The sequence below is a fragment of the Crotalus tigris genome, unplaced genomic scaffold, assembly GCF_016545835.1.
Source record: "Crotalus tigris isolate CLP2741 ecotype Arizona unplaced genomic scaffold, ASM1654583v1 scf7180000018275.596634, whole genome shotgun sequence".
Taxonomy (NCBI): Eukaryota; Metazoa; Chordata; class Lepidosauria; order Squamata; family Viperidae; genus Crotalus; species Crotalus tigris.
In genome coordinates this window covers 217,818-244,170 of record NW_024096919.1, presented here as the reverse complement: position 1 = coordinate 244,170, position 26,353 = coordinate 217,818, and the positions used below count along the sequence as shown (strand labels likewise).

The 26,353-nt window shown below is 37.7% G+C and overlaps 1 protein-coding gene across 13 annotated transcripts in view; it reads right to left on the bottom strand.

Annotated features, from left to right (window-relative positions):
* IQSEC1 (IQ motif and Sec7 domain ArfGEF 1) overlaps window positions 1–26,353 on the bottom strand; it is a 270,339-nt gene that overhangs the window by 50,150 nt on the left and 193,836 nt on the right. For all 13 annotated transcript variants that reach the window (XM_039349437.1, XM_039349429.1, XM_039349427.1 and 10 more), the window contains 2 exons: window positions 7,680–7,962; window positions 4,391–5,655 (listed from right to left, as the gene is read on the bottom strand). In XM_039349437.1, the coding sequence (XP_039205371.1) occupies window positions 4,391–5,649 (1,259 nt within the window). In that variant the 5' untranslated portion in view covers window positions 5,650–5,655; window positions 7,680–7,962. The remainder of the gene's footprint in view (window positions 1–4,390; window positions 5,656–7,679; window positions 7,963–26,353) is intronic.

Genomic DNA, 26,353 nt, shown 5'->3' with positions numbered 1-26,353 from the left:
CAAGGACTACCCAACCGGTTGTAAGTCAAGGACTTTCCCTGTCTGGGAGCGCCGCGCATGCGTGGTGCTGCCCCCTGTGCCGGCTGAGGCATAGCTGGCAAGGGGCAGCGATGGCACAGGGCAACCACTGGCTGGGCCACCAGCTGGCCCAGCCCAAGGGAGATAAGGCACCCGCCGGGCCCCATGCGTGCCAGCAACCCTCCCTGCACCCACCGGCCTCCCACCTCTGGCCCTCTTTTACTTACATTTTTAGTAGTTGCTCAGCAGGGAGGGGTGGAAGCTTCCAGACAGCTTGCTTTCGCTGCAGACAACTTGCAGCACCGTTTGCAGACTGGGGCTTTTGGCGGGCTCAGCAGGGCAGAGACAGCCTGGACAATTCCTATTGGCTTTTGAAAGCCAATAGAATTAGACTCTATTCAAGAGAGTCTATTGTATTGGCTTTCAAAAGCCAATAGAATAAAAGGGAGTAGCACAGCTAAGGGAAAGGGGGAAAAAATGGCGGACTGCGTTGTTCGGCGACCCCCGTGAAATGGTCGTTCGACCCCAAATGGGGTCGCGATCCACAGGTTGAGAAACACTGGTATAGAATAATACATTGTTTCATACAGTATTGTAATTGTTTGCTTTCCTCATATCCTAATCACTTCAGGATGATATTCATTCTTGCACCCCAACTAAAAATTAGTATAGAATACAGCCCTGAGATTTGAAGCTCATTAGATTATTTGTTTTAGCAAACTATGTAAATAGTTCTTTTCTATATCATTTCTTTGACGGAATATTCAAGTAACATGTATACTAGGTGCAGGCTGCTCAATTGGTTATCCCACTTTAATTTTGTGCAGATGGGTCAAATTTAAATGAGTATCAAACGTATGCAAATCAGCAGTGATTGTTGTTTTTTTTCCCCAGACCTTGGTGCTATAGAATACAAATGATTACCGGTAGTCAATTCTTAAAAAAGTATTTCATAAGGTAAGGTATATAAATAAATATGTGAAGTCCAAACTTTCCACTGTGATTCACCAAACTGCATGCTTTGAAGTCATACTTGTCTGCCCTATTCCTGGAATATGTATTATTCAGCATTAGTTGGAAAAATGAGGAAACCAACTAGACAAGAAAGCTGAATTGGAAAAAGTGAGCTAAAATGTCTCATGAAGTAGCAAACTAAGTTATTGCAAAGAATTCCTAGTCTAGTTTTTTTCAAAATTACCTTGTCCTTGTCGTTAACAAAAAAGCATATTTTCTTCTGCATATCAGTTGAGAAAAACAATTCTAGCAGTTTATGAAAGTCAACCCTCCTTTGAAGGAACATTATTTTAGGATCTAATATTCATTAACAATCTCACATTGTCAAGACACCAAGTGATAGAACATCTGATAATTCCTCAAAGGTTCTCCTTATTTATCTGTACAAACTTTTTTTTGTGAGACTACAAAATATGTGTACTGATGACTATAATAAATTTTGATTGATTTTGTACTGATGTCAAAGCAAAATAAATCAGCAAACACAGGGGATTACATGAAAATCTACAGAGTTTGAGACAGAGAAGGAAAATCTTATATTAGAATTATTCAAAAATATTTATTTAACCAAGTTGTGAATCTTGAATGAAATTGAATATTTTTAAATTCTGATTTGCTATAAATAAGCTATGTACTAATTTTAACTGAAGATAAGGAACACATCAAATATCATAGCCAATTGACTTGCAAACTATGAAACTGGACAACATCCTTCCCCTAGACCAGATGCCTTTCCTGTTGAGTAGTATAGAACTGTTGGTGCATACAGTGTTGGATATCTATAGATAATCATAGTTTAGCAACTACCTTGTTTAGCAACCATTCAGTTATGATGATAATGAAAAAATAACTTTATGACCAATCCTCATTTTTATGACATTTGCAAGGTCTATAAAAGCAAAGGAAAGCTTTTGAAGTAAGATCATACGCTTAGTCAGTTTTGCTCACTGATCATGTTAAAGACTGAGTTGACAGTCCCAACTGTGTTTGCTAAACAAATGTTAAAGCTGTCGTGATGCTTCACACTGAATATTTGTTCATATATACAGTATCTTAGACAATCCTTAACAATTATGTGAAGTCATTAGCCAAGCTTGTTTGTGTTATACAGTAAAATAGTTTATTTTCTGGCTATACATTAAGTCTAATTTCCTTTGGGGTGTACTATATCTACAGATTATTGTAGGAGATTAAGAATTATAATTTGTATAGTTCCTATAACATGCTTGTTTATCATAGTATGGTGAATTAAGTATGTCTAAATGAATAGATGTAATTTCACTGGATATAACTCAGTGGACAAAACTCTCATTCAATCTTAGGGATATAATTATTAAAATGAGTACATCGAGATTAATGTATATCACAATAGGTATTCCAGTGTTAACTCGCATCAGATAGTTAAAAAAAATAATGTGAATTTTTAATAGCAGTTTAGAATTTATTTAAACTGCAGAGCACATTAACTAATAGGCAAGAAAAGCAAGAAGAAAATTCACAGCTTAATGCAGGTAGTTCCCATTTAATGACAATTCATTTAATGACCAAAATTACAATGGTGCTGAACGAAGGGATTTAAAACCTGTGTCCAACCTGTGCTTGTCAGCCTACCTGCACTTATGACTAGTTGCAGAGTTGCTGCAGCCCCCAGACCTGTCTATTCCACCCCCCCATCTGTGCCTTGAAACACCAGGGAAGTTCCAATTGGCAGTATGAAGCAGCCAAGGCTCCCACTTATGAAGGGCTGAACATCCAGGAAAACATCCGCCTATGGGGAATTTCCAAACATCTGAGGGACACCAAGGGTATACTGGGTTGCGAAGCATCTATTTCCCCATGAAGTGCCAAATGCCTGGGACGTGCCAGTACAACCACCCTCACCACCCTGCATTCCACATACAAGATGACCTTCACCTTGGAGGTGAAGGTGAAAAGAAAAAGAAAGAACTGGCCTCACTTTCTAAAGCAGGGGTGTCAAATATGCGTCATGGCGAAACCGCACCCATCCCGTTGCCGGCAATGGAAAAAAAGTCATATGTCACGACACGTCATGTGACATTGTGAGTTTGGCACCCCTGTTCTAAAGGCTCTGCAAAGAGCACAGCTCTCCTGAACAGAGCACCCTCAATTCTAACAGAAAACAATTGGCTACCTTTAACATTTCTTTTCTTTCTTCTTCACAAAGGGCCGGGCTGGGCGCACCTCATAAGCTCAATGTTTTTATGCAGAAATTTTGGCTTGTCTTTCGTGGGTTCAAACCATCAAGCCCACATTCCTAGAGGAGACTGAAGCAGATTTGTGCCAGGCCCCCCAGGGACTCCCCTACCTTGTGTCACCATACACTCTGCTTAACGGACCAGTGCGGCTGATTAATGATGGTGCCTGGGAAAGCCAGGATACGATCATAAAATTGAGCCAGGTCACATGGTGACCAGTTTAATGACAATGACTCATGACCAAAATTCCAGGTTCAATTGTGGTTGTAAGTCAGTAATATATAAAATATTTCACATTTTATAGATTTTTTTAAAAAATAGATATTAAAAGTTTTTGCTATTATTTTAATTGCCTTCCAATCAGAATATAGAACTATTTTAAATTAAATTGCTTTGAAAACATTGATTAAAGTGAAGAGAGAAAGTTTTATTATACATGTAGTATAATTTAGACAATAGTAATCAGAAGTTCTAACTGTATAGGATGACAGTCTTAGCTACGTAAAACAACAACATAAAAATATTGCAGCTATTTATAAATGCATATTGTATTTTGAAGGCATCCCTAGTCTTAATCCTAGTCTTTGGCCAGCACAAATAACTGTAATGACTGCTAATTACTATTATGAATGATCCATTTTAATTTTGTCTGTTTTTTAGATGGCACATGGAACATCACAGGTGGACGAGAATGATAAAATGATGAAAATGGAGAATGTGACTTCTTGCTTAATTGATTTTCTATTTTTGCATTGTCTACTTGAGTTCTTTAAATATGCCTTCAATATTTAATTTCTTTTGAAATTGATACAAAGGAAAACACGAAGTATTTAAAAGTTTAAAAAAACCGCCTGATAAAAATGCACACCATGAAATTAGGAGAAATGATGCAAGGTTACCAAGGCAGAAATCACACCTACTTCAATGAAGTAAGTAAAAGACAGGTTTGAGATAGATAGATAGATAGATAGATAGATAGATAGATAGATAGATAGATAGATAGATAGATAGATTACAAGGGGATTATAGCCTGTTTTAGTTATTACTATAGAGATAAATTACTTCTTGGTATACAGTATATAAGAACCCCAAGGCATCAAGTAAATACCATTTCATAAAAAAGGAAAAAGCACTGTACTCACTTATTAAAAAGGTTCAGTCCAATTCTATAATGACGTTTCCTGATGATATCATTACTGAAGGCAGGGGAATCCCAACTATTACGAGTTTCTTTGTGGTATGTTTGCTTGCTCAAAGTTTGTTCCCTTAAGCTGTCTCGAGAAGATGATTCTGAACTGCAATTTATTGTGTCATTAGAATTGGAAGTGCTGTTGATGCTATCATTATCTCCATCAGAATAATCAGATTCAGATTTGCTTTGCCTGTTTGCTGTACCATTAATAGCCAAGTGGCTGTCAATAGGCCTAGGTCTATGCCTAGTTTCTGGATCTTCTCGGGATATTACTTTGCTAGGGAGGCCATGTGATATGTGCTTTGGGCTACCTTGCTGACTACTAATTCCCCGATCATATGCATTTTGTCTCTTCAGTGATCCTCTTTCAGAACGGTCACTTAAATCAACTGAACTGTCACTTGGTGGTTCTATGGTTAGCAAAGGAAGATGATCCATCCTCATTCTCTGTTCTTGGGATTCCAATGAAGGGGTACTCCTACAACTTGTGTCAGTGTCTATTTTATGGTCTTTATGTGTCATAGACCAGTATTCTTGAGAAGGGTTTATTGATCTAAGTCTCAAGTCAGACTCTGTGCTCGATGGTCTTTCTACAGGATGAGTAAGGGGAAGTGGTGGGGATAACTCTTCCTCATCAATATATAACGTAACATCACTATAGGAAGCAGTCATTTCATCAAGTTTCCTATGATCAACATTATGGCTTGCTGATTTAGTTGGACCACAACTATCTCTTTCTATTTCACGACTTCTGACTTGGTCAGGTATCTGTACCTCATCAGAGTGTAAACTACGACAGTTTAATGCATCATCAATGGATTCTGCAAGAGATTTTACTTGTCTTGAAAAAGCATCCTCCAATTCTGTTATGGCATCAGCAAAGTCTGTGGAAGCTGCTGGAGATTTCATTGTAGTCGATTCAGCAAGATCATTACATCCAGACTGGACAAGGGCTCCTATTTTTGATCCATCATTTGTAACAGAAACTTGCTTCCCCTCAAAGTAGGAACTGTGAACTTTCTCAGGTCCTTCAAATGAAAACTGCATTCTCATATTGGATAGTACAATGCGTCTTGACATACGATTTTCAGACATAGAACTTCTAAGCCGCTCAAAGTTTTTGTTCATCTGATACTGGCGGAAAGCAGTCTGTATAGTACGAGCAGCATGTCTAGTTATGAGACGGCCTCCATATTTTCGTTCTAGCATTTCAACCTAAAAAGAAAATGTATTTTGTAATATGTAATCTCTAAAGCATGGGTTTCAAACTCAAATCATCATAAGGGCTGTATGAGGAGGAGTTCATTAACCTGAGAACTGCAACAGAGAAACCCTTTCATATATAATACAAAAGTCTTATGAGTCAGAAAGGGAGGGAATCATTATATAGGCCATTACCCACAAACTTATTAAATAAAAAGCTTCACTATGAAATCTTTTTTTTTCACCATCTCACTTTGGCCATCTACATGGCATTGCTTTTTAAATAACCAGATCACCATTATTTCATGAATGACAACATAAATTCTCTGATCTGAATCCTATCATCTGAAACCTGAATGTAATCCCCTTAAGAAGAAGCAACTACGCCTGAAAATCATTTCCAATTCTGCCAAGAAACAGATATTGGCAGTTGTCTGATGAAAAAAATGTTTTGTTTTCAATTTGGTATGTGTCACTCTTTCCTGAGGTTATAATTCCTGCAATTGTAGCTTATTTTCTGATTATTTTTAATGAGAATGCAGGCTAAAAAATGATCAAATGCATTCTGTCACAGAAAAAAAAAAAAGAAAACCAATTGCTATTTGGTATTCTCCACTTATAATTACTTGGAAAGCAGGAACTTTTGAGGTTCCCAATCAGTTCAGCCTATGGTGCTTCTCCCTCATAAGGCTGTTGCAGATGGAAAATAGTGACCTTGAAATATAAAGAGACTTTTGGGGTAACTTGCACTTTCCACGAAGAAATAGTACCAGGAAGGCTATATACCAGTGCTATATATATGTGGCTAGTTCCTTGGAGCAATGGTGAGGAATATTTTGGAAGCTGAAGAGATGGTATCTGATTCTTCCCTGCATCTCCAAATGGCAGAGTGCTGTGGCAGAGCCCATACCAGAAGCCCATACTTGTTCCTGCGGCTTGACCAGGGATGATGATGGTTCATCCTCCTATTGTTAGGAGCTCCCTTCCTGGCCAAATCGCTGAGGGATAGGACACTACTTTTGTTTTTCCCTCTGCCTTCCTTTCCCAAAGCAAGCATTGTCTTACAACTTAACAGCCATAGCATACAAGTTCTAAGTAACAGTGATTATTGTTTTCCCTCTGTTTTCCACCTAAGATGAGCAATACTGCTGAAAAGACTTTAAAAGCAATGGAAAGCAAAGAGATCCTGGCTTTTTCTCCTCTCCTTTTCAGCAGTGCAACAACTCCTTGTTACTAGCAGTATTTCCCTCCTGGAAGCTATTCGGCAACCATGTTCGCCAAGGAGCTAGGGAACAGCTCGGTAGGTGAAGTAGCTGGAGTCACTCAGGTCTTCCTTATGCACTACAGTCATTAGTTGTGTTATGAGAGAAAGTTCAGAAAACAGAGAAGGGGGGGGGGGAAGCAATGATATGGCATCTTTTGGCAAACTCCAGAGAAACTGGCCAGGACGACAGGTGCTTCCAGCACAGGGAGGGCAAAATACCAATTGTCAGGAATAAAGATGCTTTCTTAGTGCTACTCTGCCAGCTGTAAACTGGGAGGTTCCAAGTCAAAACTATTACAATACCTCGATGTTGTTTGAAGTTACAACAGCACTGAAAAAAAGTGACTTATGACTGATCTTTGGACTTATGACCATCATAGTTTCCCTATAGTCACGTTATTAGAATTTGGGCAATGGAAACCAGCACGACTTTATGATGGTTACAACATCTTGGGGTCACATGATTGCCATTTTCAACCTTCCCAGCTGGCTTCCAATAAGCAAAGTGAACAAGAAAAGCCAGAATTTGATTAACAAACATGTTATTCATTTAACAACTGCAGCGATTTGCTTAGCAACTGGGGCAAAAAGCACGACTCACGTTAACAATCACCTTGCTTAGCCACAGATATTTAGGTTATAATTGTGGTTGCAAATCAAGAACTATCTATACACAATTCTAGAGGCTCATGAAAAAAAAAATCTCAAGAAATCTGATAATTAGCACATTTCTTTTTTTAGTTTGATTAATACAGCAGTACAGCTCAAATACCTGTTTATCCTGCAAGTCAGATGAGAGTTCATAGCTTTCTGAAAGGGACCGTGACCTTTTAATAGCTTCTTCTTCTGCTTGTTTTCTTAATATGGATGTTGAGTGCTGAAGCTTTGGCCTCCGGGGCCTTTGCTGTCCAGGGGAGACAGAATATAGACCATATGGAGAATGGTCATAATGATCTGGACTTAGAGCTGAACTGTGAGTTATAGTTCCTTGATGATAAGCAGATGAACTATCCAGGGATGCGCCAGTTTCATTTCCAGGAGCTTCACCCTCAACACTGAAAAAAAAAAAAAAGAGAGAGTAAAACGCATCATGGTTAAGATGTATAGTATAGTATAGCTTTTTACTGCTGCAACTCCATATATAATAAATGCTGGCTAATTAGTTTGACTGATTGATTTCTATATATGCCCATCTTAGCAAACGATTCTGGGCAGCTCACAATTAAACTATTAATTATGAACTATTAATCATGTCTAAAATATTCACTTTCAGATACACATTTTATGAAGCTAGAAATGATCATGTTTGCAAATTTCTGGCACTTTTTCCTCAAATATTTGGTTTGCTTGTAATGTAATACAATGCAACATAGATAAAATGCAGATTTAGACATTTCAAACATTACTACCATTTCCTTGGCAACTCTAAACTTTGCTTCATGTAATTTTTAAAAGAAATCTCTAAAAATATCTATGTGATATATGTATATTATGTATACATGTAGCAATAAAAGCAGTAAACTAATCAATCATTTCTGGAATTAGCTTAATGAAACTATGGGAACCAGTATCCAGTAATATAAGAGAACAAAGTTGTACCCATTGCAAGCCTAGAAAAAATTCAGCTTTCCCCATAAAACACAATAAACGGTCCATCAGGTTTTGCAGATCTGACACCAGAACATTTATTATGCAATAAATTATTTGTAGATACCAATATGTTATGAGATTTGGGATTTCTCATGAAAGATCAAGCATGATTTTAATAATCAGTGTTGAGGTTTCAATAAATGTTGCAGGAGAAGTGAAATACTCCAACTCATGAAATAATATAATGAATTATACATTACAGAAACATGAATATTGCACAGGTTTCAAACTAATTATCTCATTTTTACTTTAATTAATTCTCCGTTCCACTTTTATTTTCAGTCTTACCGTTACAACTTTATAAAGTAAAAATAAGTATTCAAGTTGCTTCTTTCTTGCCAAAATATAAATAGTTCATAATGGTTCTAAAGTGCTTTATCAACAGGATTTAGAAACATGCCAAACCCACAAGAAAAACAAGTTCCTGCCAAATCTCTGTGGAGATGAATGAAGGATCACAGTAGCCAGCAAGAATAGAATTTATTTATTTAGTTATTCAATTTGTATAGCTACCCCTCTCACATATGTGATTCTGGGTAGCTCACAATGACTGAAAAAAAAAGAGAATAAAAATATAAAATAATGTATAAAAACTTAAAAAAACAAGCATAACACCACATTAAAACCCCAATTAAAAACTAAAAACATAATCACAGTGAGCAAACAATACATCTCACGCACTATAACCACTGAAAATTCTCATGACTATCCTTGGACTCCACAAGCCTGGTGATGTAAGTCAGATCATCAGGCCCTTCTTAAAGAGCCCAGAAAGGCAGGACTCAATCTAAGTTCAAGGGGAATGAGGCTTCAAAGGACAGGTGCCATAGCAGGAACGGGCTTTCTTCCTGGGTCCCAAATGATGACATTCCTTAGCAGATGGGACCAGTAATATGCCTCTCTTGCCAGATCTGAATCCCATAAGCCACTGACCAAAGACCAGTAGTATATGAAGTGGGTTAATGTGGACCCTTGATTCTTATACAAGTTATAGCAATTTGGTAAACAAGCAGTCTTGAAAGACATTATAATCAATAGAACACGGGTGTCAAACTCGCCGTATCACATGACGTGGCGCAACATATCACAACTTTTTTTGCATTGCTGGAGCTGGGGTGGGCGTGGCATCCATATGATGCAACCGGCCCGTGGCTCAGTTATATTTGCAATGGTTGTATCTTTGGAAAACCCTGCACTCTGCAAACAAACTATGGAAGAAAAAGCAAAATCTTCTAAATTCTTTATGTGCCAACATGTCTTGCTTACTAAAATGGGTTATACTATTCTTAATGTGATACTACTAATTAAAAACATGCTCAATCATTTAAATTTTACCCATGCAAGGTAAAAAATATTTTGAAAGAAAAATTGAACAAGGATCAAGAATATTCCTAAGCTCTTCCGGTGGTTCCAGCGATGACGATGGCGGCGTTTTACAAAGCCGCCCGTTCCTGGTCCGTGTAAACGCCGCGGGACTTTGACAATCAGCTGTCCCGTGGCTTGAATCTCCTCCCTGGGAAAAAGGAAATACCTCCAAAAATTTTAAGAGCCAGAAAAGATTTTACTTTTTTGTCTGATGAGCTAAAACATCGTCAAATTCAGTTCAGATGGGAGATTCCAAGAGGAATAATAGTAAATTATGAGGGGATACGTCACAGATTAACTACTGTCTCTAAGGCAAGAGATTTTTATCAGTCTATTTTAAAAGCAAGATCGTCATCACCCCCACAAATAAGGATAATGGAAGAGTCTCTTGTGGCAGGAGCTTCATCAATGATGGTTATGGAACAAGCTGCACAGAATTTTGACATAAAAGAGCAAAGGATGACACGAGCCACCCATAAACATAAAGAAAAAGAGCAGTTGCAGAAGAGTGGTGATAAAGTTGAAAGTATGGTTACTACAGAGCCTGTGGGAGGGGCAAGACCAAAAAGATCCACACCCGGTCCCTTTAGCTTCCCCCCAGCCAGGCCATTCCTTGCTCCATTTCACTTCCCTCCTGAGCCAGACTGCCATGCTATTGTACAGAGGATGGGCAAGGTAGGCCTGATCGCCCTCCGCCATTTCAGAGGCAGGGGGGAGTGATGGCGAAAGACTCTGCTGCTGCTGTGTGCCACTGGAGGGGCTTTCTTCATACACTGCCCACAGATCACCTGCCCGGTGGCAGACACCTGCCGCCTCCTCCTCCTCCACCAATTCTCCCGTAGCTTGTGCCATCCATCACTGCTGAAACAGAGTTTGTGAGACTAAAAAACTGAACTGTTTTTAGTCTCACGAACTCCATTTCCCTACAGCAGGAGAGAAATGTGCAAGAGCTGGAAAGTAGGTTAGTGTTGATTGTTTTTGCTTTGGGGAAGAGGGAGGAGCTGGGAGATGTTGCTCCAAGCTTTATAGCAGTGCCAGGAGGAAAAGCGGCATGAAATGGGGCTGCCATTTTGAGAATGGAGAAAGTAGATGCAGGGCAATGCAGGGCAGGAGCAAGTGCTCTTCTCTGCTCTGCATCGCTGCACAGAGACATTCTGCTTCCCATTCTCCATTCTCTCCAATGGTGGTAAGGGAGGGCTGGCAGAGGGAGGTGGTGGGGGAGCTTTGTGCTGCCCAGTCATGGCGCAAGCCACGGGAGAGTTGGCAGAGGAGGCGGCAGCAGGTAGCTGCCGCTGGACAGGTGATCTGTGGGGTGGAGCATGAAGAAAGCCCCTCCAGTGGCACACAGTGGCAGTGGATCCTTTCTCCATCACTCTTCCCTGGCTCCAAAATGACGGAGGGCGACCAGGCCTACCCCGCCTATCCTCCATATAATAGTATGGCAGTCTGGCTCAGGAAGGGAGTGAAAGGGAGCAAGGAATGGCCTGGCTGGGAGGGGTGCTGCATGTGTGGGACAGCTCCACTCCTCCCCCACCTGCCTCACTCATTGTGGCGGCAGTGGTGCAATGTGCTGCGCGGTCTCCTATCCCATTGCAGCAACCAGGTGGGATGGAGTGGGCAGTGTCCTAATTAGGGCTTTTTGGGAGTAGGGCTTATATTAGGCCCGCCCCCACAAATCAGGATAGGTCTTTTTGGGGGGGTGGGGTTTATTTTCGGGAAAACTACTACTACTACTACTACCAACAACAACAACAGACTGACTACAAGGAGCGGCATGACAAAGTAACAACAATAGTGCATTGGAAGGTCTGCAAGAAATATCATTTGCCTGCAAGCAAAAACTGGTGGGACCATAAAATAGAGCAAATCATAGAAAATGAAAAAGTAATAGGCACCTTAGGTGCAATCTCAAAACAACTGGAGCACCACTTGAACAGCATTGGCATTGACAGATTTGCCATCAGTTCAATTGCAGTAAACCTCAGTCAGCTGAACATTCAAATTGACTGGCGCTGTTGGTTGACATGGGTTGCTGCCAGCATCCTAGGTACAACCAGGTACCTCCTTAGAATGTAAGATGTTCTGAGTAGCGCAATTTTTTGTAGCATTGCTGAAGTTATTGCAGAAAGCTGGTTTCTTGAAATATTTTGCAAAGTTTTTGGACATAGTTCTCAGTGCCCCGATGACAATGGGTATCACTGTTACACATTTCATCCATAATCGCGCAGTATCGATGGCCTGATCGCAATACTTTGTAATTTTTTCCAGTTCTTTTTCTTCGACTCTGGCATCTCCTGGTACAATGATATCAATCAGCTGTATGCTTCGGTTCTCTACAACTGCGATATCTGGCATCATCATCATCATTAATTATCATCATCATCATCAATAATAATTTAGTGTGTGGCATAGAAGGCAAGGGAGGCTGCAATGTTGTACACACAGAAGTTCTGGCAGCCAACCATCACTAGTTTGTTTGTTGCACCCGTGCACCACAAGAGGGAGAACTAATTTCATACTGGCTGGCCTGTAGCTTTCTCAAAGGAAGCCGGCTGTCCATCAATTATTTTAACCAACACAAGATTTCATAAATATCTATTGGGCTTGTTTCTTCTCTGAATTAACCTGCATGCACTGCACAACAATAATAACTAAGAGAACATAAACCAAATAGTAAAACTCTGCCTATTTGTATTAAAGGTGTTCCAGTCAAATACTGTCAATATTTAGTTAAGCACATACTAAACATTTGTTCTGGCATATATCTGCCTGCATTGATAATGCAGAAGTATTACAGTGCTAAAGCTAAGTTTTACTTTAACATTATAGACGCCACAGAATATATAAACTTTATAGAACATTCCAGAAGATTCAGAGCAGTTATTCTTTCTCTTCAAAATACCCTATTGTTTCTAAATTTTACTTTCTGAAACAGATTCAAGACCTGTTTCTTATTACATATCATGAAAAATAATAACATTTCAATGATCAGCAATGAAACACATTTGAAGAAACAGAACATGTAGCTGTTACTGTATTTAGAAGACTGTAAGCTGATTTTTGGGGGAAAGTATAAAAAAACTATCAGCCAGGAGGCAGTTTAAGGTTTTATCTTTACTGGAACTCATTTAGATACACATAGCTATTATTGTTAGTATTAGACCTAATGTGGTTTTAACTTTATTAATGGGAATTGAACTCTTTACACAGTGTACTTAGCTTTATAAACGACAATGACCTAGTTGTCAAAGATTTGATAAAATGCTGATGGTGCTATTTTGGGGACCAAATCCTATAGCAAGCAAGATTACAAAGGAAGATAATTCATTGAAGGAAAAATTCATAAAGGAGATCTCATGAAGGACTTCCTGAAAAATGATCAGTGAAAAACTTAATAGTAAATGGTATGTACTTTCAAATGTTTTCTTTTCTTTATTTTTATATGATACTTCATGACATAATTTAAACAAATATTCTCTTGGAATATATTATGAGGCTTGGGTCTGTTTTCAGTGCTGGGATTCTATTTAAAAAAACTGGAAATGATCTGTGCTTATTGTGCTGATTTGGATACATACATTCACCATGATTTACTGAGGGCACAGTAACATAAATGAAATAATAAACCACATAATATTCTGATCAACAACTGAGGAAATTAGTTCAGATACAGATAATTTCTTATTATCTTATTCAGCATTATCTAGAATATAGCTTATTGGGTATAAAACAAACATCTTAGCATAAACAAGTAACACTGCAATCACTATTGTAAGTTGTCATGAGACTGTTAAAGAAATTTCTGCAAAAATTATTTTGGATGGCTATTCAGGGGTTATTCTTCTTAACTATCTTGAACAAATTTGAGGAAAATTTGATTGTTTGGTAAGATTTAAATAAACAGTGAAAATATTTAAACAAAATATTGCTTTAAATCAGCAATTTTATCCATTAACTATTCCCTTTGTGGGTATGTCGTTCAGAGTTCATAGGATAACTACATGTGTTTACTGTGTTTTACCAAAAACACTTGTCAGCAAAAAGAAAGCCTGTTTTTCTTAGAAATTCAAAAGTCTAACTGTGCCAAAACCAAAGAAAGGAAATCTTCAAAGCCACAACACAATAGAGCTGCATATCAGCTATTTTTTTCTGAAATAAAATGGTTTAAAGCTAGATCTCAACAAAATGCAGCATTTCAAGGAGATGAAATGGTAAGAAAATCAAAAGTTGTCAGAAAGGTTTATGCTAATTTATAATCAGAGGTCTATACAGTTGTGCAAACTAGTTGCACAGGAATTGCTTTCTAAGATCAAAGACAAGGATTCCAGGGCAGAATGCCCATATGTGGATTGCAAATCACTTTTCAGTTACATGCATAGATTTCATATGAACATCTCTGAGAATGACGTGGACAATATCTAAATAAATAGAAAAACAAATAAATATATGCTTCAGGCAACAACCACTCAACAGAAAGTACCAAGGATAAAAGTAAATGGTTAATTGAACTATAAGGGGCACAAGATAGTATGCCTCGCAGTGATAGTCTAAACATTCCGCTCCAAACACCCTCTTCCTGTAATTTTTTTCCACTTTTTAGATGCTACAATTCTTAAGTATTAATAATATTAATCTAAAAAGAATGTTGTTAGCATTACATTAAGATTCCAGGTGAATTAGCAAGCTTAATTAATTTAAAACTCTGTTTTCAACCCATGAAATCCTACTGTTGTTTAATGGGCCTTTTCAAACTAAACACTTAAACAATTTAAAAGAAAAATAAATTCCAGAGATGCTCAATTATTTTTAACATCATGGAGGGATTCAGTAGCTCCAATGACTTTGAACACTGATGCTGATGAAAAGTGAACTGATAGGGTGATCCTCAATGGTAAGGGACATAAAACCAAGGACATCCTGATCTTCATTCTTTTTAAACTGTATCTCCAACACTATGTCTCTACTCATTTTCTTGAAAGTATTCACACAGAATTTGTTGGTGTTTCTTTCCAAAGAGATACATACAGTTTTGATGTTTACCATGTTTCAACAATAAGGTCACTATGTTGCCTTATATATCCTAGACTTTTCCTAAGATTTCTTTTCTCTCTTCTTTACCACATCAGAAAATGAACTCTAGCAAGGAAGCTGGGGTTATTACTGTGCTAGTACATAGCAAAAGTTGGCTTGAAACTCAACATTAAGAAAACCAAAATCATGGCATCCGGCCCTCTCAATTCCTGGCAAGTAGATGGGGAAGAAATGGAGGTAGTGACAGATTTTATTTTTCTGGGCTCCAAGATCACCTCAGATGGGGACTGCAGCCAAGAAATTAAAAGACGCTTGCTCCTGGGGAGGAAAGCTATGGCAAATCTAGACAGCATACTAAAAGCAGAGACATCACCCTGCCAACAAAAGTGCGTATAGTCCAGGCCATGGTTTTCCCAGTTGCAATGTATGGCTGTGAAAGGTGGACCATAAGAAAGGCTGAGCGCAAAAGAATTGAGGCCTTTGAACTATGGTGCTGGAGAAGACTCCTGCGAGTCCCTTGGACTGCAAGGCGTTCAAACCGGTCCGTCCTAGAAGAGATCAACCCCGACTGCTCTTTAGAAGGCCAGATCCTGAAGTTGAAACTCAAGTACTTTGGCCACCTACTGAGAAGGAAGGAGTCACTGGAGAAGAGCCTAATGCTGGGAAAGATTGAGGGCAGTAGAAGAAGGGGACGACAGAGAATGAGATGGCTGGATGGAGTCACTGAAGCAGTAGGTGTGAATTTAAATGGACTCCAGAAGATGGTAGAGGACAGGAAGACCTGGAGGAATGTTGTCCATGGGGTCGCGATGGGTCGGACACGACTTCGCAGTTAACAACAACAAGTACATAGGAAACAGAATATTCATGGGTTAAAACTATTTAATAATATTTAGCAATATTTAAAAGCAAAAACGTTCAAATTATTTGTAAATGTAATTTTTTGTCTTCCAGAACTTATTTATATTTTCACAAGATAGAAATCTGTTTTCTACCTCTAGCTTCTACAACGGAAAACAATGTATTCTCAAGTTCTGTATACAACACAAGTTCTGTATAAAACATCTTGCAATATTAGGTTCATTCATACAAAATTTGAGGTCCATTTGAAAACAGTTTTGGAATACCATAGCATTCATAACAGAACGGATTTATTGGAAAAGAACCCTGCTCACTTCCAAACCCAGAAAAAAGTTGGCCAAGTGTTGCCACTTGGTATGACTATTTTCTCTGGCAACACTTTGAATTGCTGCTTGGTAGTCATTTGCTTTTCTCATCAGTAGGATGCGGTTACCTCATCACAAGCAACCATTTTTCTCCTGTCTCCTGCACAAAATGTCAGTTTGCAATGTATCTAAGCAGCAGCCTAGTACTTTGAAGCCAGTTGGTCTCCAGTCAAAGAGGATGGGAAAAAAAGATTATTCTTGTCAACTTCACACTTACTTACTTTGCATAAAAGTAATGAAAGGGCACCTGGGAAGAACTGCAAAGATCTGCAAAGACAGTCAAGATAAGTCTAGTCTCCATTCTTGTTGCTACTATAAAAAACAATTGTGGTTTAAGCTTAAGACACCCACTATCTTTCTGGCTTCACTGCTGCAACTGGCTTTAAAATAAACAGAAAGAATAATGTCTTTGTAGTTGTTTAGCCTCAGATTTTTTTTTCAGCAATAGGACCAAGAAATGTATTGAACATGTACTGAAAATATCTGTATATGATGGAAGAGTTTCCTAAGTTTATATGTGGGAGAGAGAGAATGGGGTGAGGGAATGTTTGTGCCCTGTTTTTCTGTCCCGTGTATATATATGCATACAGTATATTTCTCTAAACAAAGGGAGAAAAATGGTTTCTTTGGATGCTAGAACGCAATTAGCTGCATGCACCCCTGGGATAGCACTTGCTTCAGTAGAAGAATCTTTTCCCTCTTCCAAGCCAACATTATTTTCACTTCATTACTTATGTGCTCCCCTGCTCTGCTGAGCCCTCTAGAATAAGAGGCAACTTTGGATATTATCCTCAATCTTAAAATATTCAATTTAGACACTTTGGGAGGCAAATAATAAACTTCCTGCTTTGTAGAAGCCTCTTCATATTTTAACACTGGAGTCATTTACTGACCTTCAGAAAAGTCTTCAAGCATTGATTAAATTTCATGCAAAGCTTTGTGTGTTAAGGTAATGTTAAACAATGTAATTAAGATATAAATCAAATCAAGCTGATAAAATCTGCTACTTGATTCAATCTAGCAGTATTTTCTCCATTGCTATTTGAAAAAAAACTGCTCATAAGAGATAGCGCAGTTGGGAACAATTTTGACCAAATTGTACTCCCTTTTCAAATAATATTTATATTTATAGGCTGAACAAAATCATTTTAAGTACAAACCAGAAACCTCTAGAAATAATAAACTCTAAAGCTACATTGCATAATAAAAATCTTCACCAACATTCTGCTGTACAATGCTTGCAATATAGATTTGCAGCTCCAAAGCACTATGGCAGAGGCTCCCAACCTTTTAGGCACCAGGGATTGGTTCTGCGGGGAGAAGTTTTTACACACACCGGAGGAAGCTGCCTGCATCCCATAGAGGGGCTTCGCGCAGCTTGATTTCTGGAATGCTGCAGCCCGGGGTTGGGGACCTCTGCACTATGGGCTACACATACAGTAATTTACTGTGACACACTTCAAAATATATTTCATTCATTCATTCATTCATTCATTCAATTTGTATTGAGAAATAAAATAAAAACAATTACAACAATACAAAAATGAATATATATGTTATCAGGGGAGAATAAATCACATACCATAATCACTAAAATAATCAAGAAACAGGTTCTTGCATACACTCAGCATCTCTGACCCAGACCGAGGCATGCAGCCACAACTTATGAAAAGCCAGTAGGGCAGGGACCATTCTGATCTCCAAAGGAATCATGTTCCATAGGGTGGATTGCACAGCAGGAAAGATCTACCAAATGGAATTCTTTAGCTTACTGGACCCAAAGCATGCCAATTTTGAAAAGTTAATCCCATGGTCTTGTATGTTTTTTTTAAATTAAACCTTTTTCTAAACCTGTATAAAATCACATAAAGTTAATTGTTCAATTTATTGTCCAGGGCTTCTTAAACTATTCAAATGAACAATTTGATGAGTAGCATTCCACCTTGGAACACATCTCAGAGTCAGCAAAGCAAAGATTTTTCAAAATATATTTTAGAAACAACAGCTTGCTCTAGTCTTTATCTTTCACGTTTATTTTTTTTTATTAAATTTATATGCCACACACCTCATTATCCAAAGAGATTCTGGGCAGTAGAGGCATAAAAGATATCTAGAATTTTCAAATATCACTGCCAGTAATATATAAGGCATAGGGCATGGGTTCCTAAACTTTTTGTTATCATAGCTCCCCTAAAAATCCAAATATCGAAACAAACACAAATGAACAGTGAAAACAATAAAATGAAACCTCAGGAAAGGTGGATTTATTGTAGCAATATAATTAAAAAGTTATTCATGCTGCTCTTGGACTCAGAGTTTCTCTTACATTTTGGGAAACCCTGGCATAGGAATTAAGGATTTGAAGTAGGACTGCGGAGACATATATTCATATTCCTAATATTGATGCTTGATAGTCCTAGCACTTAAATCAAAACCATAACTTACTTTATGACACAAAATTCAGTGCAAGCTACTGAGAAACAAAACCAGAAAATCATGGTTATAATCCCATTCTGTGTCTCTGTATTCAGCATCTGGACCAAACTAGTGTATGCCAGAGTAATTCAGGAAAGATAGTTTAATTAGATTCCAGCACCAGTGATTTATCAGGTAGTCCCTTAAGAAGTAAGTGTTGTAGTAAGTGTTTCATTGTGAAAAAGATTTCATTCCATATTGTAGGCATAAAGACAGATGTCTGCACAAAAAAAATTCTCCTGGGAAAATCTAAAATTAAATATGCTGATTGCTCTTTTGTTAGAAGCTATTGCTGCAATTCCTCGGAAACTAATATGCTATTTCACAATCGTGATCTTCTCTACCCTCCTCCCCAACATGGTATGATAGCACAGTAACAGTAGCATATAATAATGATTTCTGTATTAAACAAAATTATTTTGTGGACTTCAATAATATTGAAAGAATATGTTGTAAATATGCTATAATTATTCTTCAGTAGATTGCCAGTAGTTCAGGTTTGTAAACAAATTATTTTCAACACTATACATGAAACACATAAATATTTCCTTATGTGAATCTGATCAAAATTAAGGGTACTTAACTTTTACGGAAAGAGATGTCAAATCTTGAGCAATAACAGATGTTCTGGGACAATATAAATACTAAGGCCTTCCAGAAACATCTCTAGTGTAATTTATTTAAATTGAAGATTGCACAGACTATGGCAGTTTTGTCTTGAGATATTCCTTTGCATATGTTTTGCCCTTGTGATTCAACTTAACTGTACAATTCACGTTATCTATTACGATTACACTTTTGGATGCATTTTAACACAACTTCCATGTATTTTTCTAAGACTGAGATTACCCATCTTTACTTAGCTCAGACAGTCAAGTGAATTTTTGAAATATTTTGATATGATACATGAATGTGAAACTTAATATAGCAAAAATTGAGACAGCTGGTTTTTTTTTAGGGAATATACAGTGAACAATTACAAGTGATACACAAATGGTGGAAAATCAGATTAAGTAGATGAATACTTATATTTTGGTAGAATGTTTACTAAAGATTGGGAACTATAAAAGTGCAGGCCAGGAGTTCTAGTTCTGCTGGCTGGATGACTTTGGGCCAATCTGTAAGGATCTGCCTCAATTTGTGCTCCCAAGAAAGCAGAACTCTTGAAATGGCATCATTTCAAAAGGAACTTTTATTGGGAGATATTAACAGCAGGAATAGAAGATACGATCTCAGGGTCTCCCGCAGGAAAACAAGTAATCAAAAGTGGTCATCCGGACAGTTCAAACAAGCCAACCTGCAGGTGTGAAAATGCCGTGGGAACAGAATGATAAGGTGCCACTTCTAAGGCTGTTAGGTGTCTGTGCCAGTCCTTCTGCAGCTGGAGATAAGGCAGATGGTTGGAGGTATATTCCATTCTCACCCCATTAGAGAAACATCACAGGGGATAAAGCAAGAGGCAAAGCAAAGGAAATACACATCAGCACTCCAAGCTTCCCCCTCTTCCCCAGGGGAATGGCAGAACCCAAAAAGAATTAGAAAAGAGTAAGAGCCCCCCCCCCATTCCCTAGAAGGACAGGATTCTCTTAGCTCATCTCAGTCACAGCTTTGTTGCAAGGAAAATAAGAGGGTGAAGGAGTATTAGGCATGTTTGTTGGGTCATTTATAAAAACAATAAAGGTGGGATTAAAAAATTAGAAAATATTTAAGACATATAAATGTTGACAGTACAGTAGCTAGCATGTACACTAGCTCTATAAAAATTTATACAGAAATGTAGTTTGTGGAATTTTGTGAGGAATCAATATTCACCAAAAATAAAAATGATTATAGATAAGATCTTTACTTCTTGTCCACCTTGTAATAGGGAAATTGAAATTGGGTCGAAGAAGAAATATAAAAATATATTGAATATAATGGGAATGGGATATTTAAGAAATACAAAACAGGGCAATAGATACTGAATGCACATGGACTGAATGCAAAAATAAGTGGCTGCTCTGAAAGAAGCACATTGTGAAAGTTTGGTGGTAAGAGGGAAAAGTGATTAGGAAAGGGCTATTCTACAAAGAGAAAGAAATAAAGTTGTGGTGAGATAGAACTGGTGAAACCCTGAAAAAGAGGGGCATAAGAAGATTCATGGAGGGAACTTGCAAGAATACAATGAAATTAAGAGAGATAGTGAAGACTGTTAGGGTAAACTAGATTTAGCTATATTTCCTTTTGTTTTTCTTAGGTATACATTTCATCTCTTCGGTTTGTTTTTCTTGTAACTTTTTTGCACTTTGCATAATGTTGCTTATGTTGAAAGGATAAGCCTGACAAGTATGCATGTAAAATGTAAGTTACTTCCTACCAAACTGATGGAAAATAAACTCAAACTTGTACTGTTGCCTATTAAACAAAAGGACAAAGCTCAACAAGTGGCTGCTCTTATAATAAGGGAATAATTAGCTCAGACAAATTATTTACAAGTTTATTTTATACAAATAGGGCGGCATAAGAAAATAACCCTTCATTTATAAACATAAAGAAGTAACTTAAGTAACTCTTCAAAGCCAATTCTAAATGTTCTGTTCCTAACTTAGAAAAGGTCTATGTAGGTGATTGTTAAAGCTGATACCCTATTTATGGCATATAATCAATTAGGATTAAAAAAGATGAAGAGAAGACAAGCACCATTTTTACATTTCATTTATTAAACACAAATGGAAAAGTGAGCAGAGTTTGGATGGCTATACAGTATAGCCCAAGGCCTGGTTGCTGGGGAAATCAGAGAACAAGGCAAAGAATGTTTTAAGAAAAAAAAAAACACTTCATTATTAGGGAATTTAGAGCCCCAAATAGTTTCATTAAAAAGAAAATGTAAAATAAAGAAGTTATAAAAATGAAAGAGTTTTGATAAATGTTAAGGACTCACCAATACATTACCACATATGCTTTTGTGGATTACATTTCATCTTATGAAATACCATGAGTATAGTCCTGAAAGAAGAGTAAAGTATATATACACAGCTGTTGTTGGGGGAGAAGGGAATGGCAGGAATTACTGCACTTTGTTTTGATTTATTCTTTTAAGACAGATTCCTTAACTTGGCATAAAGTTAGACTTAAACACCAATATAGCTCCGTCCAATTTATGCTTCAGTTATAATATACTGTTGTTCAAAAACCTTATTTAGTTTAAAAATTGCTTGAAAAAATCTTTTAGAGTAACATAAATATAAGACAACATATCAACTAATAAAGCCAGCTTGCTTAAGATCTTGAGTGTTGAAAAAATACAGTTTAGAAAACCCTGGTTGCATTTGATTTCATATACTAGTCAATAAATTCATATGAAGAGCAGACTGAACCAGCCACATATTATCTTCAACTTCTGAATATGAATTTGACCCTTTTTCCTGGGAATTCAAATATTTCCATATATTGATCTATCACTAATCCAATCCCAATTCTAAAATACTAAATAAAATAATCAGGATAACATTATTATTTGTCATATCTGCTACTGAATTCATAGTCACACACATGATCTTTACAGATCATTAACAAAATTTGTATTTTTAAAGTCAAAAATAGCTTATGCAAGATTAAGATTGCCAATTGAACTATCAAAGAAACTTTCGAAAAACAAGGAAGCTCGCATGTCACACACAGGAAGATAAAGGGGACTTACCAAAGAGATGCAGTCTTTCCTACTGGTTTCCCCATTGACTTTGCTTTTGGGAAGCCAGCAGGGAAGGTGGCAAATGGTAGTCACATGACCAAAGGACTCTGCAATCATTATAATAATAATAATAGTGAAATTGGAAGGGACCTTGGAGGTCATCTAGTCCAACCCCCTGCTCTGACAGGAAACCCTATACCATTTCGGACAAATGGCTGTCCAGTCTCTTCTTAAAAATCTCCAGTGTTGGAGCATTCACCGTTTCTGGAGGCAGGCTGTTCCACTGGTTAATTGTTCCAACTGTCAGCAAGTTTCTCCTTAGTTCCAGGTTGCTTCTCTCCTTGCTTAGTTTCCACCCATTGCTTCTTGTCCTGCCTTCAGGCACTTTGGAAAATAGCTTGACACCCTCTTCTTTATGGCAGCCCCTGAGATATTGGAACACTGCTTTCATGTCCCCCCCCTCGTCCTTCTCTTCATTAAACTAGACATACCCAATGTCTTGCACTTATAAGTGCAAGTCAGAGCCTAAATCATTGTCATATGATTGTGGGACTCCTGCAATGCCCAAAACTTTGAGGACTAATCATAAGTATCACTCATTTAGTGTCATTGCAACTTCAAATAGTTGTCAACTCTAAAAATGAGCATGGCTGCAGCCATTTTTCCTACTCATTTTTGGTTGCCACATTGAACGGGGGGGGGGGTTGTCCAGGTGCTTCGCTAGTCAAAATAATCTTTTGTCCCGTGGAAACCAAGGTCATCAGCTGCTCCCAGGACTGCAGGCTGTGCGTTGCGTAAAAAGCCCACTAAGAAGATGTATTGGGGAACGTAGTTGCTTGCATAGTTTTAGGGGTGGGATTTTTTAACTCTGTATTGGGGAATTGTTACGTGTGTCTCCAGACTTGGTTTCACTTTTGATGTGCTGATACTTTGTAACCAATAAACATGTTCCTTTAGGAATTTGCAAGCCTCGGAGTTCTGCTTTATTCATCTCTGTCTGTCGGAACCATGAGATTAGTCACTGAAAGAGTAGTCTACTTATAAAGAAAGGATTCTTTATTTTACAAGGGATATATAAAATTGAAACACTAGATACATGAACAAAGGAAAGCCCAAAATTGTTAAAATGTAAATAAAACTTATTAATTTGAATGTTTTAGAAAGAAGTGAAGTTAGGTTAAAATAATTAGGTTTAAAATAATCAAAAAGCAGATCTGTAAACATCTAGAAACAAAGTTATAACTAGTAGCCAGCACGGGTTTGTTAAAAACAGATCATGCCAAACTAATCTTATTTCATTCTTTGACAAAGTGACTAAATTAGTAGACCAGTGAAATGCTGTGCACATGGTATACTTAGTCTTCAGCAAGGCATTCAACAAAGTAGACCATAACCTGCTTCTTGGTAAACTAGAAAAATGTGGGATAGATAGCATCACGACCAGATGGTGGGATAGATAGCATCACGACCAGATGGATTGTGCCTCGTGAACCTTCTTGTAATTAATTTTGCTTGTAGACTCATTAGCTATTGCTCTATGGACTAACATTGGTCTGTTTTTGGCTGGACTTAATTGGGACAATTCTGGGTTTGTGGCAAAGGGAACTCCTGGGGAATATTAATAAACCCATTAAACCACCATTATGTGTGTATATGTGAGTAAGCAGGACAGCACAGTAATTGAATGGTCAATGCAATTTATCTTGATATCTTTTCTTCCCAACTTAAGGATGTGAGGAAAATCTTCTAACATAATTATTAAGTATCCTATGATAACAAATAAGGAACAAAGCTATGTGACTTAATGAAGAAGGAAAAAGAAAAAGTAATAAAGACAGTGAACTGGAGAATAAAGAGGAGATAATTCCAAGGAGAGAAGCAATGACCTATGACATGATCACAAAAGTATTTTTTTTATAACAAGGATCAGAATAGTTAAAACAATGATCTCTCCAGGGATAACATATGATTGTTAAAGTTGGGCACTCAGAAATAGGGAAAGCAGATCAAGGCCTTCAAATTATGCATTGGATACTGTTACTAATAGTACAATGGACTGCAAGAATATTCAATCAATTACATGTCCAAATAGATTGATTGTACTCCTGTAGCAATGATCAACAGGTAGAAACTCATATATCAAGGGCATGTAATATGAGTAGATAATGATTTTTTTAACAAAATCATATTTAACAAGGCTGAGAGAAATAGGAATGAAACGTAACTAATAATATTAAAGTGCTTGTTCTTAAAAGAGCTGTAAATTATATTATTAAAGAGAGGTCGAAACAGCATTTCTCACTGTGAACTCTGTTACCTTTTACATGGTAAATACCTGATGCAGGAATATACTTCCGACTCCTTGCTATTAGCTCAGTATGTAGCTAGGTCTTTCAAGAAAAAAAAATCCTAATTGGACAATTTAAAGAGGTTCAATCATATGAAATATGAGACAAACTAATTCACCAGGGCATTCCAGAGACTTCTTCTGTATTTTCCATGTCTTCTTGGGTATTCATAGAAAATCAATGTGGCAGAGTGTGGGTGAGAAAGGAAGATACCATCATTATCTCTGAGAATGAGAGCCAACACATCTGTGCTCTCTGCCCAAGAAAAGATGGTAAAATCTAGATAACCTGATAACTCTACAAATAACATCCATAACTCTCCAACCTCTAGGAATAGCAATAGCCCACAAACCCACAGCACACTCTGCCAGGAATTATCCAGAACCAAAGACAAGATACAGAAGGATGAAAGAAACAATGTAATCTACAAAATTGACTGCAACAATTGCAATCAATTCTATGTGGGACAAACATCATATCAATTAAAAACCAGGATCCACAAACACAGACTGGCAGTCAAACAGCACAATCCCAAATCCTTAAATCTACCCTCATCGACAGCACCAGTTCAATTGGAGCAACACAAAAAATATTGGCTATGCTACCACCCACCCTGCTTGTGAATTCATCGAAGCCTGGTGCTCCTCAAGCAATTCCATCAATTCCATCAATAGACAGATTGACCTACAACTAGCCTATAAACCCCTCAGAATCCAAATCAACCACACAACCAATGAAAGACAGCACTACCCACGCAAGCCCCTCCTCAACCAGGACCTGCCAATGACCCTGATAACTTACCTATCACAAGACTCCCTCTGACCCATCATAAGACCCATTATAAAAACCCTCACTTGACACACCCATACCTGACCCATCACAAGACTTATTGACCACAAAAAGCCCTTACAAACAGAAGAACATTGACATCCCTTAAACCCCACTGAAGATGTTATCTAGCCTAGTAACAAAACATTCAGAAACCAACCCACAAGCTCAACTCTACATTCTTGCTTTGGAAGCATCAACTAAATGCCATACCTATATAATATGCAATTAAATGTCTCAAACATTCCCACTGAGGCCTGCCTGTCTCAGCCTCCATGGGCTTGTTAGATGGAGCAATAAAAATTAAATGGAGTCCAGAGATGGGAAGCTATCCCAAAATATTTAATAATTCCCATTTCTGTACATACAGAACTCTGAAACAGAACTGCAGGTCCTATTCAACTCAGGCATTGCCAGCAACTTTCTTGAAATCTCCATTATATGCAAATATGTTCTACCCACCCAGACTGCTTGGAGATTATTGATAGTTAATGCTGGCTGATACTTAGGATCCAACATAGGATCTACTATGCTCTGAAATCCACATCAGCAAACAACAGAAGCCATTGCAACCTTTATTTAGCCTCCTGTTATGTTTTCTTATAATTCAGAAGCAAATTGGCTTTGAACCTACATATTTGCTGGTCATAACATAATGTTTGATTTTACAACATGCAAAATTCATAGCCTGCAATCCTTCCAACTCCCATCACTACCAATCATCAGCTGAAGGTCCCTCCTACCTTGCCTGATAAATACGTAGGCTAAACTGATATGTTTGGAAAGTATGTTTGCACTATACTATCAGTTTTATTTCAGGAATTCAGGTCCTGCAAAACACCATTATCTAATA